General features: G+C 43.2%; 1 protein-coding gene across 1 annotated transcript; it reads right to left on the minus strand.

The window, feature by feature from the left end:
• Positions 1–6172: 6172 nt before the first annotated feature.
• VDAC3 (voltage dependent anion channel 3) lies at positions 6173–19660 on the minus strand. The gene is made up of 9 exons (XM_060001488.1): positions 19364–19660; positions 17147–17215; positions 16282–16331; positions 13117–13269; positions 12231–12283; positions 10925–11152; positions 9554–9704; positions 8673–8730; positions 6173–7312 (listed from the first exon to the last, which is right to left on the minus strand). Exons 2-9 carry the CDS (start codon positions 17211–17213, stop codon positions 7221–7223), a joined length of 852 nt encoding a protein of 283 aa, XP_059857471.1. The 5' UTR covers positions 17214–17215; positions 19364–19660; the 3' UTR covers positions 6173–7220.

Genomic DNA, 19660 nt, shown 5'->3' on the forward strand with positions numbered 1-19660 from the left:
AGGGTAAGAGGACAGAGGGTAAGGGGACAGAGGGTAAGGGGACAGAGGGTAAGGACAGAAGGCAAACAGGACAGAGGATAAGAGAACAGAGGGTAAGGGGACATAAGGATAAGAGGACAGAGGGTAAGAGGACAGAGGGTAAGAGGACAGAAGGGTAAGAGGACAGAGGGTAAGAGGACAGAAGGCGAAGAGGACAGAGGGTAAGAGGATAGAGGGTAAGAGGACAGAGGATAAGAGGACAGAGGGTAAGGGGACAGAAGGATAAGAAGACAGAGGGTAAGAGGACAGAGGGTAAGAGGACAGAAGGCTAAGAGGACAGAAGGATCGGTCTCTGGGAGATCATCTTCAGGGGCAGTTGGGAAAGGAAATCTGCCGTAGGGTGTGACTGCAGCCGCCGGAGGTGGGGAGTGGGGGCTGTTTCTAGAGGCTGGGGAAGGGAAGCTTTCACGGAAGAGGCAGAAATTTGGCGAAGACTCCCAGCGCAGAGTGGCAGCGAGAGCACTGGTTCTATTGGGAAATGGCACCTTTTAGATGCCGGCAGAATAGCGGAGAAGAGGCGTCTGACAGGCCGCTTGCAGGAAAGGTCGGGAGAGGCTCAGCAGTCCAGGCAGGAAGATGGGCGCGGTGGGCGGTGAGGGATGAGAAGCAGCTCGAGGCCGTGGAAAGGGCACACGCCCCACTCTCCGCCAGCCGGGAGCTTGCCTGGCCATCCCTCCGGGGGAGGGCGGGTTAAAAGCGCACACTGCAGGCGTGAATATGCCGGACGTCTCCGTGTGATGGGCCACTGTCAGCATCACACTCCGGACTCTCTGTGCCCTTATATTTTATACTCCCGAGGGAGTGAGTGTGTCTGATTGCTGCACTGGGGAGAAAGACCGGTCGGAGCACAAGCACCCCTCTCCCCCGTGCCACCCAGGCTGGGCAGCCCGGCCCAACACTGCTGTCACTGTCGCCCCGAGCTAGTGTCAGGTAGCACTCACAGTGGTGAGGACGAAGCCACCTTGTCCTGACCCGCAATCTGTTCACAGCCCCAGGGAGGGAGGATGGAGCTGTTGCCCTTACACTGAGGACAGGCCAGGGCATTCGAAAAAGCTCCTCACTCCAACATACCCCCAGGGCGTCGAGGTAGAGAATAACCAAGGCTGAGGGCAGAACCTGAACGTCAAGTTTAAGTGGAGGGCAAAAGAACAGGGGTCTTCTGCCCATTTTTGGATTGGGTTGTTTTTTTGATATTGAGCTGCATGAGCTGCTTGTAAATTTTGGAGATTAATCCTTTGTCAGTTGCTTCATGTGCAAATATTTTCTCCCATTCTGAGGGTTGTCTTTTGGTCTTGTTTATGGTTTCCTTTGCTGTACAAAAGCTTTGAAGTTTCATTAGGTCCCATTTGTTTATTTTTATTTCCATTTCTCTAGGAGGTGGGTCAAAAGGGATCTTGCTGTGATTTATGGCATAGAGTGTTCTGCCTATGTTTTCCTCTAAGAGTTTTATACTGTCTGGCCTTACATTTAGGTCTTTAATCCATTTTGAGTTTACTTTTGTGTATGGTGTTAGGGAGTGTTCTAATTTCATTCTTTTACATGTACCTGTCAAGTTTTCCCAGCACCACTTATTGAAGAGGCTGTCTTTTCTCCATTGTATATTCTTGTCTCCTTTATCAAAGATAAGGTGACCATATGTGCGTGGGTTTATCTCTGGGCTTTCTATCCCGTTCCACTGACCTATATTTCTGTTTTTGTGCCAGTACCACTGTCTTGATTACTGTAGCTTTGTAGTATAGTCTGAAGTCAGGGAGTCTGATTCCTCCAGCTCCGTTTTTCATTCTCAAGATTGCTTTGGCTATTCAGGGTCTTTTGTGTTTCCATACAAATTAAATAGACATTTCTCCAAAGAAGATATACAGATTGCCAACAAACACATGAAAGAATGCTCAAAATCGTTAATCATTAGAGAAATGCAAATCAAAACTACAATGAGGGCTTCCCTGGTGGCGCAGTGGTTGAGAGTCCGCCTGCCGATGCAGGGGACACGGGTTTGTGCCCCGGTCCGGGAAGATCCCACATGCCGCGGAGCGGCTGGGCCCGTGAGCCATGGCCGCTGAGCCTGCGCGTTCGGAGCCTGTGCTCCGCAACGGGAGAGGCCACAGCAGTGAGAGGCCCGCGGACCGCAAAAAAAAAAACTACAATGAGATATCATCTCACACGGGTCAGAATGGCCATCATCAAAATATCTACAAACAATAAATGCTGGAGAGGGTGTGGAGAAAAGGGAACCCTCTTGCACTGTTGGTGGGAATGTAAGTTGATAACAGCCACTACGGAGAACAGTATGGAGGTTCCTTAAAAACTACCATATGACCCAGCAATCCCATTACTGGGCATATACCCTGAGAAAACCGTAATTCAAAAAGAGTCATGTACCACGATGTTCGTTGCGGCTCTATTTACAATAGCCCAGACATGGAAGCAACCTAAGTGTCCATCAACAGATGAATGGATAAAGAAGATGTGGCACATATATATAATGGAACATTACTCAGCCATAAAAAGAAACTAAATTGAGTTACTTGTAATGAGGTGGATGGACCTAGAGTCTGTAATACAGAGTGAAGTCAGAAAGAGAAAAACAAATACCGTATGCTAACACGTATATATGGAATCTAAGGGGAAAAAAAAAAAGGTCATGAAGAACCTAGGGGCAAGACAGGAATAAAGGCACAGACCTACTAGAGGATATGGGGAGGGGGAAGGGTAAGCTGTGACAAAGCGAGACAGAGGCATGAACATACATACACTACCAAATGTAAGGTAGATAGCTAGTGGGAAGCAGCCACACAGCACAGGGAGATCAGCTCGGTGCTCTGTGACCACCTAGAGGGGTGCGATAGGGAGGGTGGGAGGGAGGGAGACGCAAGAGGGAGGAGATATGGGGATATATGTATATGTATAGCTGATTCACTTTGTTATAAAGCAGAAACTAACACACCATTGTAAAGCAATTATACTCCAATAAAGATGTTAGAAAAAAAAGAAAAAAGAACAGGGGTGCTGTTTCTAAAGGGGAAGAGGCCGAGGGAACTGACCCAAGAGCACACAGAGCTGTGGGCTTAAAGGGAAAGGGGGCTCCACGTGCATGTGCGTGCAGAGAACACAGAGGGGGCGCCCACAAACAGCCCCGGCTCTCTCTCAGGGCCCCTTCTGTCCCAGGTTCTAGAACCTGAGCATGGCCAAGTTGGCAGTGAGCTTCCAAGCACAGACACTTAGTAATAACTAAATGAAGCTTCAGGACATTGACTGCCCTCTGCCCTTTGAGCAGTTACGCTCAGACTATGATGATGGATTAGCGACGCACAGTTTCTTGCAGAGGGAATTAATATTTAAAATATGGTGTGTGAACTTCCACCTCTTCTTACAAAATCTAATAAAAACCTCATGCCTATGAGTTTCTCATCACGAGCAACACCAACACGTTGCTCAATGTCTCTGTCTGGGTAACTTTCCCAAGGGGAGCAAGCAGGAGCCTCTGGTGTTTCCTGCCTTCGCTGATGGCCAGCCTCGTGGACCCTGGGACTGGGGGGCGCGTCCTCTGCTGAGCCCTGAACGCACTCACCACTGCCAGATACGCTGCCTGCTGTGGCCCGCGAGGAGCCCTCTGCCTTTTTCACAATAACATTGATTAGAAGAGCTTGCCCCTGGTTACAGAAATAACAAATTCACTTTAGAAAACCAGAAAAATTGTAGTAAAACATAAAACAAATAAAAATTAGTTATGATTCCACCTTCCTGAGGTAATGAACATTAATATTCTGGAGTATTTTCTCCTATATTTGCATAAACATTTTTCTTAAATAAAACAGATTAGTTTTCTACCTCGCTTTCTCTGTGTAACATTGTGAACAATCCTCAATGATTCTTACTCCTCAAAAACATGATTTTTAATGGCTGAGTAATATTCCACTTAATGGAGAGACATACCATCATTCCCCGTTCATTTCATCATCCCCATTTGAACAGTTATGAATGTCTCTATTATAAAGAACACTGCAGTTAGAAATCCTGTACATCAATCTGTGTGCATCTCTGATGATTTCCTTAAGGCAAATTCCCAGGCATGGAGCCACCGAATCAAAGAACCACCTGACATAAGATGTGTCTAAACCAGAATGTTGGTCCTCTGCTCCCAGGCTGCACTGAAGGGCAAATAAGCTACCTTGAGGGTAAAGCTCAAGAATGAGGATCCCAGCAGGGTCCTGAATGGATCCATTTTTCAAATTAAATAAGATCAAATAAATGAGCGGCCACAGGAGTTACAAGGCTGAACTGGAGAGACGGAGGCGGCAGCGGAGGGGGCAATTGCTCAGGTGCATTTTACAGGAGAGAAGAGCTAGTACTGAGAATTTCCACATGCGAAACCACAAGGAAGACCTCTGTCCCAGGACCCCTGGCATGGCTTCCACTCCCGGGCGACTGCACTCCAAGCTGTTTGTGTGAGCAGCCAGCAGATTACGTCACGTAGGTGACCAGGACAGGGCCTGGCACAGAAGCTCAAGAAATGTGCTTTCCTTTCTGCTACAATGTAATGACGAGGGTACTCAGAACACAGCCCAGCCAGCAATATGAGTCAGTAAAACTGCGGAATAAAGGCTGAACTTCACGTCCCTACGCTCATGTCTGGGTATTGGATCAACACAAAGTATGGCTCTTTAGCTCTGTAAGAACACGTTACTTAAAAGGGAAGCACAAGGAAGGATAAAGCACCGACCTACAGCAATCGCCTTCCCATCTAACTCAGGCCGTAAGTACAACCAACCTCACAGGTAAGTAACGAAGCAGTTAATTAGGGGAGTATCTCAGCAGCATTTCCTTGCACCTCCTCATGCCCCAGTCCCATTTCCATCCACCGCCCCCAAACACCACCAGACTGAAGAGACATGTCCACAGCCACACCCCTCTAACCCGAGGAGCTCCCGGTGCAGCTGCCAGCCCAGCCCAGCATCCCATCCCCGTTCAGTCTGCACAGAGTTCTCCCTGTAAGATACAGGTGTCAACAACACAATGAATTTGTTGTTTACGCCCCTCATTCCCTTCTCCTTTTCTGTTATACTTAATCTCCTGTAATGGTGGCTCAACCCACAAAGACAGTGAGAAGATAAAACTGTATCATGTGGCTGGTATCACAGATATCTTCTGACATAAGAAGTGGTGGTTGGAATTTGGATTCTAGTAAAGATAATCTTTGGTGGTGGTAGGGAAATACCTTGCAGCACGGAAATTTTCCAAAAGCAATCGTGTCCAGTTGTTTTTAAGATGACTCATTTGGAAGCTGAGCAAGGAACTTGAATAGGCAAATCAGAGAATTATAAATGATTAGTAAACATACGAAAACAGCTCTATCTCACTGGCCATTAGGGCGATGCAATTAAAGCAAGGTATCATTTTTCACCTCTAAAACTGGTAAAAATCTTGAAGTCTGATAACATTCAGCGTTTTTGCAGATATGGGGAAATGGGTACTCTTCACCACCACTGGTAGAAACAGATTGGCACAAAATTTCTGAAGGGCAATTTTGTACTACTTATCTAATGTGCACAACCTATGACTCAGCAATCTCACTTCCAGAAACCGATCCTGTAGACCTGCACCTCTCATACAACAGCCCCTACTGTACATGTGGCTATTCAATTTTAAAAGTAATTTAAATGAAACAGAATTAAAAACTGAGTTCTTCCACTGACCTACTTACATTTCAAGTGCTCAACAGCTTCGCGTGGCTAGTGGCTGCCGTGTGGACAGTGCAGACATACCTCATTTTCATCATCACAGCAAGTTCTACTGGGCAGTGCTGCCATGGGAATACGCACGGAAGTGGAGAAAGATAAACGGACAGAGATACTCAAGGCAGCGCTCTCTGTAAAGCAGACTGGATATAGGAAAAAGCGGAATAAACAAATGCCACATTTATACAAAAGTGCAAAAATTAAAAATATGAGGGATATTTATACAAACAGAGGACTCTGCTGTTAACTTTGTAAGTATGTTGCAAGACAAGATATGCATTTTAACATTTTATATAGATAGATATTTATATAATCTCTAAAGACACTGAAAAATATCGCAAGGACACATGTCAAACTATTAGTGGCAGTGGAAGAAGGAGGGACTGGAGAGAGGAATGGGAATTTTCACTTTTATTTATGTCTACATTGACTGAATCTGTAGCAACCAGAACATATTTTGTTAAAAAAAAAAAAGATTTTCAAAAGGAGCTCTACTCTTAGAAAGATGATTTACCAGTAAGCCCTGAAGACATCATAGTCTACTCATTTCTTTTCTAAACTGGTATTTCCATCCTCTGGCCATCACTCTTCTAGATCTAGTCATCAAAAGCGTTGTCCTGAGGCCCGGGGGGGCCATGGATGCACCCCATCCAGCTGTGACCCCTCCCACCAGCCTCTCCCTGGCAGCATTTCCCCCAGTTGTCCTCTTTCCTTTGCCCTCTTTTCATCCACTCACACGCTCACTATCCCTCAGCAGCTTTACAAAACTACCAACAGGATACAGTCTCTCACACTGCAACAGGTGGCAAGGACCTCGGCAGATGTGCTTCTAACCCCCAGAACAAAGCGCGCCGTCTGACAACGCGGCCTGACCGCAGAAGAGCAGCAGGAGAGCGGGGACGAGCGGCAGCACAGACGATTCAGACACACATCCCACGGGTGAGTGCTTTTCACAACAAAATCAATCACGCCAAATATAAGAAACCAGCACTGGCAAGTGAGATGACCAATTATGTTCCAAATGTGATGGGTTTATTTTATTTTACTCTGATGCAAAACGAAAGATTCCACTACCGCAGAGACCGATATATTACAAGGTCATGAAAAAGTGGTGTGGGACATGCAGGACGTGATGGACACCTGGAGGGTCGGGTCATCTCCTTTGTAACATGACACTACATGTCGCTGAGCAACACATTGAAAATAACACTGCAGAACTGAACTGAAACGTGGCACGAACATGACAACTTCCGGGCATGCCTTCAGGCACACCTCCCTTAGGCTGGACTCGATATCTAGGCTTCTGTGTGAGGAGGATTACAATTCTTTGGAAGAATAAGAAGTTCACACCTTTGAAATCTCACAGAAGAATTTTAAGGCCAAAACATAGTGGGTTGACTTCTCTTCACCTCCAGGGACAAAGCTGATGCTCTATTCAAAACCACATTAAGCTTCTAGTTCAAATCCCAGCCCGACCTTGTGCCCTCCTGCATTGAAGTTCTTTCCATCGATTAGAGCTGACAGGGTCAGTTTCACTCCTAGGAAGAAGCAAACACCACAATCACTTGTAACAAGCATTACAATCAGATCTGCATTTCCTAGAAACAATGGGTGGAATCAATGGCATGGGTTACAGCTGGCTATGAGATTACCTCTGTTACTAACTCCATGCCAGGTTATCCACAGCCACCTGATCTGTAAAGCAGTCATGGCACACTTTATTTGGAGTTCACGGTTAAGAATGATGAGTGATCAACCAAACTCACAAGCCACAGTAACCAAGTTATTATTAGGAATACAGTAAGTCCCCTATATACAAACCTCCAAGCTGTGAACTTTCAAAGATGCGAACGTGTGTTCACACGTCCAGTCATGGAAGTTAGTTCACGTGTCTGGCAAACATGGTCACATGTGTGCATCCTCTACAAGTGGCTGTGCTTTTGTGTACTTTACTGTACAGTACTGTATAGAATACAGTAGTACGGTATCTCTATTTCAAGCCCAGGATGTCCAGAAGCAAGCACAAAAGCAGTGGTGATGTAGCTGGTACAGTACTACCCAGACATCACTAGATCGTCTCTTCAAGAGGGTAGACAGAATTGAATCCAGCAAGGAGCCAGAACCTGTGCCATCAGCGTCAGCCATGAGTGAAATGGCAGCTTGCGCTCCATCTCCTGTTGCTGACGACCCTTCAGCTCTACCATCTCCCACCTCCTCTCCCTCCTCCAGTCAGTAACTCTTCTTGCCTGTCCACTCGATGCCAGCCCCTGTGTGCCAGCTGTTGTACTGGACTACTGTACTTTTTAAGGTAGTGTACTGAAAGATTAAAAATGTTTTATTTGTTGTGCTTGTTTTTTTATGTATTATTTGTGTGAAAAGTATTATAAACCTATCACAATACAGTACTATATAGCCAATTGTGTTAGCTGGGTACCTAGGCTAACTCTGTTGGACTTACGAACAAACTGGACTTACAAACGCGCTCTTGGAACAGAACTCGTTTATATGTAGGGAACTTACTGTACAAAAATTTTTTTTTTTTTTTTTTTTGCGTTACGCGGGCCTCTCACTGTTGCGGCCTCCAGGCTCCAGACGCGCAGGCTCAGCGGCCATGGCTCACGGGCCCAGCCGCTCCGCGGCATGTGGGATCTTCCTGGACCGGGGCACGAACCCGTGTCCCCTACATCGGCAGGCGGACTCTCAACCACTGCGCCACCAGGGAAGCCCCCAAAAATATTTTTTTAAACAGAAGTGCTCAATCTGTTTTACTTCGAACAACCAAATGTTACAAAACGGTCTGAATCAACCTAAAGTGATTGCAGGTTGTCTGTAGGTTCTTTTCATTATTCCTCAATCACCTTCTACCCCTAGCCCATAGTTATTCACTCCTTTACTCACCTGGTCGAAGGGTCTGAGTATAACCCAGTCCAATCAGGCTGGCATTATTCACTTTAGCCTAAGATTAGGAGATGAAATAGAAACAGTTAGAGAACAATCAATTTCATAATATGTAAGTCCAACATAACCACTCCATGCATCAGATTTCCAAAGCTGAAACACCTTAGGACCAATCCAGAATTAGTAAAACTGAAAACTTAATTAATAAAAGATAAATCTTTTAAGAAGTCAGTAGAGGACAGAGGGGACCTTGAGAATGCATGCTTAAAGGCCTCGAGCAAAATTTTAAAACACTGTGCAGCCAAACATCCCTCCTGTGAACTGAATTCTTTTGAGTTACCAGTTTTACAGCCTCCGACAGTGGTATGAGCATGAACTCTGGTGAGAGACAGATCTGGGATCAAATCTTGGCACCTGTCTCTTATTGTGTGACCTTGGGCAAGTTACCTGACCTCTCTAAGTCTCAGCTCCCTCATCTATAAAATGCAGATGAGGGTAACACTACTCATCCAATAATTAGTTGTGAGGGTTAAATGAGATAACACACATAAAGTCTTAGCATAGGGCCTGAAATTTAAGAGCTCAATTAGTGTTATTAACAAGAATTACCAATGGCAACAGGAATAGTAATTGAAACCCAGGAACTTACAGATAAGAAAATTTTGAGGCCAAAGAGATAAAATGACTTTAGGTCAGACAACAAATACAGAAGGAACTAAGATTAGAACCCACAGCTCCTGACTTCAGGTATATGCTCTTTTCACTACACAATGAGTAGCTCAAAGTTAATAAAGAACATGCAAACTACAACCACATCACAGCATCCATTTACGACTTAGACGAAACCCTAAGAGCAGACCCAATCTGCAGCACATTCTTACACACAGAGAAGTTCTACAGTCCAGCTTGTACTTAGCGGCGATGCCGAAACGGGTGTTGTTACTGCCAGCCGTCCACGCGAGGTTTATTGATGTTTCAATCTTCTCGTTCACCTTCTGGTAGATCGACCCTCCAAATTCAGTGCCATCGTTCCTGTTTTCACAGCGTAAGAAAAGTCATAAATATCTAGTTTGTTACAATATGGAAACAAATTCGAAGACTAACTAAATCGGGTCTTATTTTACAGCTACAGACTTCAGCAGACTTCTAGCACAACAGACTTCCAAACAAACCGGTTATGTGATTTATAGCCACCTAATTAAAGCACAGTAACATCTGACTCATTTACTTGGCTCCTCCACAAGACATGAATTTCTTAGACACAATTCAATTATGCACAAAGGCAGACACCTCAAGTAAGTATGATCTGTATGTCTCTGACATGTTCACAGTATTTAGAAACTTCAAAGTAGAGTTATATAAAGATTCTGCAAAAAAAAATATATAGTAGTACAAGCCAATTCTGGATTTCACTCAAAACACAATCTTAGCATTAGAAAGCACCCTCCAGACAATAGCTACAGTGCATGGCCCCAGGGAAGTACACGACGTATTGCTTCAGAGCACCTCAGCAGTCAGTCCCTGAGTTTTCATAATACTGTTGCATCAATTTCAATGCCTCTTTCTACACCACTAGCGACTTTATTTAAGTGGAACAGACTGTCTAGTGGAAAGCAATCTGTAACACTTCAAAAACACAGAGCTGATCCTTTGCTTTTCTTCCTGGGACAGCAGCAGTGCCCAGTAGGCCAAGACATAAAATACAGTTTATAAGTTCAAATTCATGTAACCACCAGGCTGCAGCCTACAGACTTGAACCCAGGACTGCTCTGAGGACTTCTGCTACTTCTGAATACAACCCAGGTAACTGGTTCTGACCAGGGTACCTGAAAACCTCCAGAGAATTACACTGGGGATGCTCCAGGATGCTCAGACCAATTAGGGGGTTGTTCATGATCCTAACAGACCTGCTTCTAGAAATTGACAAGATGAACAGGGAACCAGAGGAAGCAGGAACGCCTCCAAAGGATCCCTTCTATCAGGAGGTGACCCCTGCCCCGGGCCCTCTCCATCCCAGTGGCTGGGGTACAGGCTCAGAGGCCAGCAACTGCCAGCAGCACAACACCAGCGCCAAGTGCACTAACTCTGCAGTGCTTTGCCGACTACGAGCGGCACAGTGTAGCTGGATGTCCACCAAGGCATGACGTCATGCCAGCACCACCCCATCCAACCTTCTCCACATGCTAATGGCTACCATCCTCTAGGCGACTGTGCCGGCACTAAAGGAGGAACTCTGAACTGTGAATACTCACACGTGAGTGTGCAGCTGGAAGTCTGCAGCCTTGTAACCCAGGGCGAAATTATTCTGTGACAGTTTGGATTTGGCTGTATCAAAACTCATCTGATAGCCAGCAAGCCAACCTTCAATGGCCAACACAGCCCAGCCATAGATGGTTGGTCCAGAAAAATCTATATCAACATTACTGCCAAGACTGAAACAATCCCGTTTATAGGAGGCCTTCAATTTCCCACTCTTCTTTCTGTAAAAAAAACCAAATGAAAACAGCACAAGTTTTCACTGCTGTCCAGAAATTTTTAGAGTAAGATCCCTCCTCTCCCATAATGTAAATACTGTTTTGGCAGGTGGCCCATATACAGTAAAAATGTTTCAAATGACAGCTCTACAAATGTAATTTTGTTAGGATTAGAAATATATATACTATTTTTTACCTATTCCTCGCTGTAAGTTCAAATGATAGGGTATTTCATGATTAATTTCATGAAAGCATAAGTATAAAAAGGTGTAAGATATTTCAGTACCAAATTAATAATCTGAATGTATATGTATACAGACATATAAGAAACCAAATTTCTTTAAATGTTTCCAAATGCTACAAAAGGTAATGCCCGACAAACTTCTAAACTATTAACCTGTCATAGAGAGAAGTGTACTTTTTTTTTTTAATAAGCATATTTATTTTCCTTAGGCCAGTGTTTTCTCCCTGGACAATGTTAGATGGATGGAACAGAAGTGTACATTTTTGAAGGACAATACTGAAAACACGAAATCAGTTCTTAATAGTCCTGTGCTTGTCCTGAAGACAACACAGGTGTGTAGCAGGAAGGACACGCCTGCTGTTACAGTGGAGGAGAAATGCCACATGGCCCCCATCGAGCACCTGTCCTTTAGAGAGAGGCAGGTAGGAAACAACATAATCCCCATTTTTCAGATGAAAAAACTGAGTCAGAGAAGTTGGGGGATTTATAAAGGCTAAGAAATCAAGTAAGCAGAACTATTCTTTGCAGTGTTCTGGTGCCAGGAGACTACACTCTTTTCTTAAGATGTTAACTTCTCAGCAAGACATCACATCCGTGAATCTTCAGGACAGCTTAAAAAATATCTCGTCTCAGACCCCTCTAGCTCCTACATTTTTTCTACTAGGTGCCTCTTTGAGTGTCACATAGGGAGTGTCCTCAGGGAGGGTCCCTCCCTCCCTCCTGCACACACAGGTCTCTGTGCCCCTCACCTCCAGAGCTCCTCCTGCAGTTCCCTGCCCTAGACCCCTCTATCCCTTCAAGCCACAAGACCATTTCAGAAAATGGGGTTGGGATAATTACCCTGTGTTCGGTACAAATATGGTATCAAGAGTCAGTTTCAACCCTTCAGCCAACTGAAAAATAAAGATTTCAAATTAACAATCAGCAATTTTTGATTCTTCTCTTGACTTGAAAAACCAATTCTAAAGTTTTCTCTAACTTCCTAACAAATAAGAAAGTCATTAAAGAAAGCCAAATATTAAATGATTTAATAAATTTCCTCTTCTTCCTTCCCTGCCCCCTATCCCACTCCCCTCACCCCCAGGCTTCATCATGATTCTCTCACCCAAAAAAAGGCTAAAACATACAGGTCAAATCCTGTTATAGCCAATAATGTAAATTAGAGTACAAAACCAGAAAATCCCAATACAACAAAATAACTGTGATACTCTCTTGAAATTATTGTAACTGGACATTTAACAAGCCAACCTAAGTAATTTATTCAGCTATGTATACATAAGCATTATCTATATATGGTAATGTGCAAATAAACATACTTCAAAAACTAGTGCCCTGAATGTAGCAGGCACTTGACAACTGCTGAAACATTTTCTCTTTGAAAACATTAAAGAATTTTAGAAACATTTTTCTGTGGAGTCAATTTTGCAATGATTACAAAACAAAATTAAATTAGATCACTACAAATAGCTTGGTCTACTCAGGAGAGGCTCAGCTGTGTAACAATAAGTATTATAGAACTGGTCAGAACAAAAGATATCATAATTACGTACACAGCAACAAAACCTTACTTTCTAGAAACATAAAACATACCAAAGAAGGCCACATGCAGAGAAAAAAATACGAAAACTAGACAGGGTTGCAAGATCTCAAATTATATTTGGGATTTGTTCATCATTTTATCCCCAAGATAATTTTACCCTACAAATATCTTCCAACGCTCTCTTACCTTATTCTCCAAAGAGACTTCTGTCCCAAGAGTATTGTCTGTGTTCCACTTTTGGGTGAAGGTCAGTCCATAGTTACAAATCTTGTATTTGGTCTCTAGGTTGCCTGATGCTTTCCCTGTATCAGTGTAAGCATGACCAGAAGTAGAAAATTCCTGGTAAGAAAAAATAATTACTTTAAAATCAGCTTATGAGATAAAAAATATTCATTCCAGAAAGTAATGTTCAATGTAACAGAAACCAACACAACTTACTTTTTACCACAGCCCTACTCTGCAGCAACTTATTTCCTGCTTTCCTTCCTTCTTTCCAGTCTCTAAATATTTTAACCAGTCTTGCATCTTCCCATTACTCCACCTCTCTTACTGATATTTCTGTGCCATATACTCTCTTACTAAATGGGAATCTCTCTTTTAAAAGAAAAATATCTTTACTGAAAATAAATGCCTTTTCTAAAAAGACAAAAATATTGAATCTTAAATATGTACTTTCATGACAGGAAAAAGACTATCAGTTCTCTATCGTACCTTGTGAACTATTAGTTAACTTTAAAGTCCTTAAAAATCCCCAAACACTAGAAGCCCTAGATTGCCCCCTTTTAATAGGGCCAGAACTTTAATGCATTAAAAAGCCTTATTTTTATTGTGGTGAAATACACTTAACATAAAATTTATCATTTTAACCATATTTATGTGTACAGTTCACTGGCATTAAGTACATTCACACTGTTATAAAAACTTTATTGCTTTTGTCCACAAAACTATCCATAAGACTATCAGCGTACACAATTTCAATAATTGAAAGTACCCATTTTTCACAAGAAAATGGAATGTTGTAACTTATCCCTCTTCCCTGTCAAATAGTTACTATGAATGCCTTAAAATATATCCTCCTCCCAGTTAGGTGTCCCTCAGTCATATGACAATAAGCAATTAGAAATAGATCTCCTTCTAGGGGAAGCAAACAGTCAACACCTGTCACTGTCAATCTATGAACTGTCAAGAAAAAACGTTTCTGATTGGCCCTGTTTTTAAAGAACATTTCTGAAATACTGCCAACAGTAAAGAAACCCTGCCAACCCTGCCCCCTAACGCTCGTTCTACAGGCTGATGAAACAACTGGGAAACTGTGATCTGTTTATCTACACCACGCAGAAAGTTTTCAAAGAGAATATCACACTGCACACTAAGGGCAAGGCCTTGGTAAAACACGATAAAATGCTAGTCATGTTTAATAGTTCACATCACTTTCTTTTAGTAGATCCAGCTACCTAGTGTTTCATTTTTCACATTTACCTTTCATAAACTTGCAAGTATAGCAAATATAAACCTTAATTTTGGTGCAAAAAATAAAGGTAAAAGAGTATTTAGTCTATATTTCTTTCTTATCATCATCATTTCTTAGTCTGAAGCTCTGTCAAAAATCTAAAATGCCAGAGGTACAAATCTCAAAGAAAAGGCTAGAATTTTCCTAAGTTGAGTTCCAGGCTCACAATTGCTTCAGTTTTTGTCTAATTTCATAATTAGCTCAAACAGTGCAAAATATATTTATAACATCTACGGTTCTGCATTAAATGCTAGTATGCAACAAAACAATCATGAAAATGTTACTGTTATAGATGGCATATCATAAAAATACCAAGATACGATCAAGAAAATTTGGAGCAGTGGATGAAATTTACCCTGAATCAGTACCAGAGAACAAAAGCAGCCATAAAAACAAGCACACAAATACACTGTTTCTCTTACCATCTGAATGAATATTCACACACAACAGCAGCATGAAAGGGAGATAAAATTTTAGTTGTTGATTTTTGCAAGACAAACCTACCTTGAGCAAATTCTGAAGTACTAATCAAAATGAGTATAACTTTTCTAATTTAATAGGTGATATAACAAAATCCCATCCTAGTAGGGGAGTTGCATACATATTTATTCACTACTAGAAAACCCAGGGAAAGAATCTTAGTGACAAACCAGGACTATATGAAGCATAAGACAAAGTGCCATAAATACTCCACATGCTTCTTGCCCTTCTAATTTAATCATTATATCCAGAAATAAAATTTGCGCTGGTTTGAATAGGTAAATACCAAACAAAAAAGATGCAGCCAATAAAGAGAAATCAGAGAATAAGGTGAGGGTAAAGTTGATCTATTTGCTGAGACTTACTTAAAGAAAGCTCTGGTTAGTGACGCTTTGATAATACACTGATATATCCTTTACCATATTCTTAACTTCCAGTAAAAAAGACTTTATGAACATTAATAAAAACTGTAGACTAATCTTCTACATGCATTTCTACATTTGTTTCAACTAATCATGAAGGGACGGAGACTAAAATTAATTTGTTTTTGTAAAAGGGCAACAAAATTTGCATGAACCCAATACAAGGGAAGCAAAGATTTTAGTGTCCATATACATATTCATGAAAGTATAAAGATATGGCATGGGTCAAAAATATATATATATATACACATACATATGTATACATATAAAGATATGGCATGGGTCAAAAATATATATATATATATACATACATATGTATACATATATTCTGTATCTTCTGAGAATAAGACTCAGAATACTCTTATTATGACAAACACAAAGGGTCTCCCCCCAAATTCAACCTGACTGTCCTTGGGCTCAAGTGGCTGGGCAGCTCACTGAAATCTGAGAGCAGGACAAAGCTGTAGGGAAGACAGCATAGCACCAAAAGTATATGCCGTTTCAAGTAACTTGACTAAACAGTGATTTTTAAACAGGCTTCTTTAACTTAATTATGCTACATCTATTAAAAATATATTAAGGGCCTTCCCTGGTGGTGCAGTGGTTGAGAATCCACCTGCCAATACAGGGGACACGGGTTTGATCCCTGGTCCAGGAAGACCCCACGTGCCACAGAGCAACTAAGCCCATGCACCACAACTACTGAGCCTGCGCTCTAGAGCCCGCGAGCCACAACTACTGAAGCCCGTGCACCTAGAGCCTGTGCTCTGCAACAAGAGAAGCCACCGCAACGAGGAGCCCGTGCACCGCAACGAAGAGCAGCCCCGCTTGCCACAACTAGAGAAAGCCTGCGTGCAGCAACGAAGGCCCAACGCAGCCAAAAATATAATTAATTAATTGATTGAAAAAAATATATATATATATATATTAAGTACTTACCACTCCACTACATGATTTGGTTCTCAGATCTATTTTGACCATGCCAAATCCTAGACACACACAGAAATACACATTAATGTACAAAATGTGACATGCACTCCAGTCTTTGCAACTTAGAAATTATGAAAATAGTCCATAGTACATTCCATGGAAAGTACTCAGTACTCTTGTTAGGTGAGAGTTCCACAAGGAATTGAATTATAACAAAATAACTTAAGTTTAATTTTTAAGTTCCCTCAAAATAATAAAGACATATTTTGAAAATATAAGTTAAAAAAACAAATGGATGAAAGGAATATGTACTATTTTAAGAACCAAAATTATTAGAAATTATGCAGATATATATATACAAGCTTAAAATATATAATTAACATTACTAGTTAATAAAAAATCAAATGTGTACAGCACAAAAAATTAAAAATGCAAAGACTAAATTTTTAAAACTAAATGTCCACTTGCTTTCAAACACTGTATGTTCCTCCAAAGAAGTCAAAAGCTGTGTCTTCACCCTCGTGAAAATACTGCCATTATCTGGAGGAGGAAAGCTACACCCCCTACGTTAGCTGTCCCCAGGGCTAACCAAAGGGGGCACACATATTACAGAGTTATATGATTTCACCCAACAGATAATACTAAATACGCAAATGCTATGTATGTGTTAATGTACACAACAGCTTTTAATGCCTGTGGGACTCTACCTCTAAAAACAGAAGTCTAGTAACCTGCTAATGGTGATCCCCTTAAATCTTGTAAAATAGATTAATGCTGACTTAACCTCATTCTACTAAGCACAGTCTCTCCCATATAGTAGGCATTCAGTACGAATGCTTACCCCCAGATTGGCAATTCACAATAGCATACTTACCATATCCTTTGTTGAAGACATCCTTGGCAGCCTTTCCTAGGTCACAGTAAGTCGGTGTGTTACACATATCTTATAAAGAAAAATGAGGACAAGGGAATAAAAGTAACTATTTAGTATTTATTCACTGTTCAGCTGTTTAGTTCTGTGAGAAGAGGTATATAGTTTTTTCTTCCTTTGTGTCATTAATGCTTATGCCCTAATGCAAGCCAAGTTAAGAGAAAGCATGCTGCTCCTTTAAAAAGAGCTTTCCAGAATGCTAGAGAATAAAAGGGTTTTTCATGAGATTCACAAAGGTCATCTTTCTGATTGCATTGCAAAGAAAAGAAATTTCTCCCAGGCTGAAGGAGATGCTCTGTTAAACTGGACTTTTACTTTTTAAAAAAATGCAAAAATGTACATTAGAAAAACATTTCTCGGGCTGTTATAAAGCCAAAGAGCTGTGTAAGATGTCAAGGTAAATTTTCTGAGGATCTGTAAAACAGATGCAATTAAACATCTTCAGGGTTACCGTTTTTGCCACTCTGACATTCAGTTCTTAAGAATTACCACACTAATTGAAATGTATTCACCCAGAGTATGCCCTCTCTCAAAACTCTTCTTAAAATAAAGTGCTATAATCTTACTTAGTAACCAGATATAGGACAGGGTCTACATGCAGCGGTCTGCTCCCCCAAATCAGTATACACTCTAAAGTTACAGCCTTCAAAACCCAAGGGGCTTGACTTTTCATCTTGCCTACTTAGTATTCAGCCAGCCTTTCTACTGTCAAGATGACCCTCACATCAAAATCTCAGGCCTATTGACACTGCTGAACATACCACTCCTTTGCCCTGTGCACCACGGGAAACCTCTTCCTGCAGCAGCCTCAACAGCCACATCCAACAGGTCATAGAACCACCTCAAGCAACCCCACTGGCCCCATTACTACACCAGAAACATCCAGAGCACCAGCTAGCCCCTGAACCACCGACACAACCGAAGGTATTTAGTTCTATTTGGCTGAGCTCTTAATCTGGCCTGCTGCTAAGTTTCTGCCTATCCCACCACACCTTAACACTACACACACTTTATGGTGCACTTCGTAATTGTGAATTCACTTAAAATTTGTCCCTTAACCTAAACCTGTCAAATATGACAGATATTAGGATATGTTAAGAGAACAGAGTATTAAAATATACATAAAGTTAAGAAGAAAGCGTAAAGGTGAGAGGAGATAAATGTACTGACTCATGGCCATCCTAAAGCTTTGTTGTTCTAAGCCACAAGGTTTCGTAGTTCACTCCCAGAGCAATTGATTTACAATTCAGTCCTCTGTATTCAAAGGATCAATTTTAGGCTTTTTACACATTGCCAACTGCAATCTGATATTACTCTTTATGATCACAACCGATGCCGGTATCTGTTGAAATGTTTCCCGAAATGCAGGCACTACGTATTCAAATAGAAATGTTAAGGCTTTACAGTCTGGTTTTTTCTCTACTGACAAGAGAAAAGATACACTTAAATGTTTAGAAACATCCATCCAGGGACCCATTACAGTCTTTTAGCATTTTCCTTCTTTTTCAAAACGACCTGCCAGACACTTTGCAAAAGTCGTGTAGGGGGTTGGACCTCAATTTTACCTAGTTCAAGCTTACTTTTTCAGGCCCAGGATCCTGATGGGAAGTGCACTGCTGGTATGATCAAGCAAAAACTCGAGAAGCCCCAGAGACGACATGTTCCGCACATTTCCATGACTACAAATGCACTTGTCCGTGGGCACGCACAGCGCACCGGGGTTGCAGGAGCCGCAGTCGGGGGATGGGGGTGACGGGTTAGTTATAACCCAGCTTCACACGATTACTAACGGGACCGTCAGCTCGCCTCGCCCCTTGAAGGTGCACATTCAGCATCCTCCCCTCGGCGGCAGGGAGTGGAAGAGCCCCCCTGATGGTGGGCTCCAATGCCAGGGAGGAAGCCGGGGGCGGGGGTGGGTTCGGGGTTCGAGGACCCGACTTCCCTCGAAACCAACCTCCCGTCCGGCCTGACGCCCGGAGAGTCCTGGGGACCGGCCGGGCGCAAGCAGGTGGCGGCGCGGCGGTGCATCACCCGAGGGGCCGGTCCCCGCCGACCCCGCCCGCTGGCCCGCGCCCCGTTAGGCGGCCCTTCCTCCCGCAGGGCCCTGCCGGTCGCCCCGCCCCCGCCCGGCCGCCGGCCCGAGGCCCCGGCTCGCCTCACCTCCGACGGGAGGACCTGTCCGCTCAGCCAGGAGGGCGCGCCCGCTCCGCCAGGACACCGAAGAAAGTCTTCAGAGCAACGCCGTCCGCGCCTGCGCGGCCCCACGCCCGCGGCGCCTGCGCGCCCCGAGCCCCGCGTCGCGGCTGCGCCGGAGTGTCGCGCCGGGGTCGCGCGCGGCAGGCCCGAGGCGGACCTACATCTCCAACCGTCCGAGTGCGCGCGTGCGCGGCAGGGCCCGGCGCGCAGGGACGGGCGGAGGTTGACGTGGGGCGCGCAGGCCGGGCGACCGCACCTTTG

Source organism: Delphinus delphis, chromosome 21 (genome assembly GCF_949987515.2).
Source record: "Delphinus delphis chromosome 21, mDelDel1.2, whole genome shotgun sequence".
In the NCBI taxonomy this organism is placed as follows: Eukaryota; Metazoa; Chordata; class Mammalia; order Artiodactyla; family Delphinidae; genus Delphinus; species Delphinus delphis.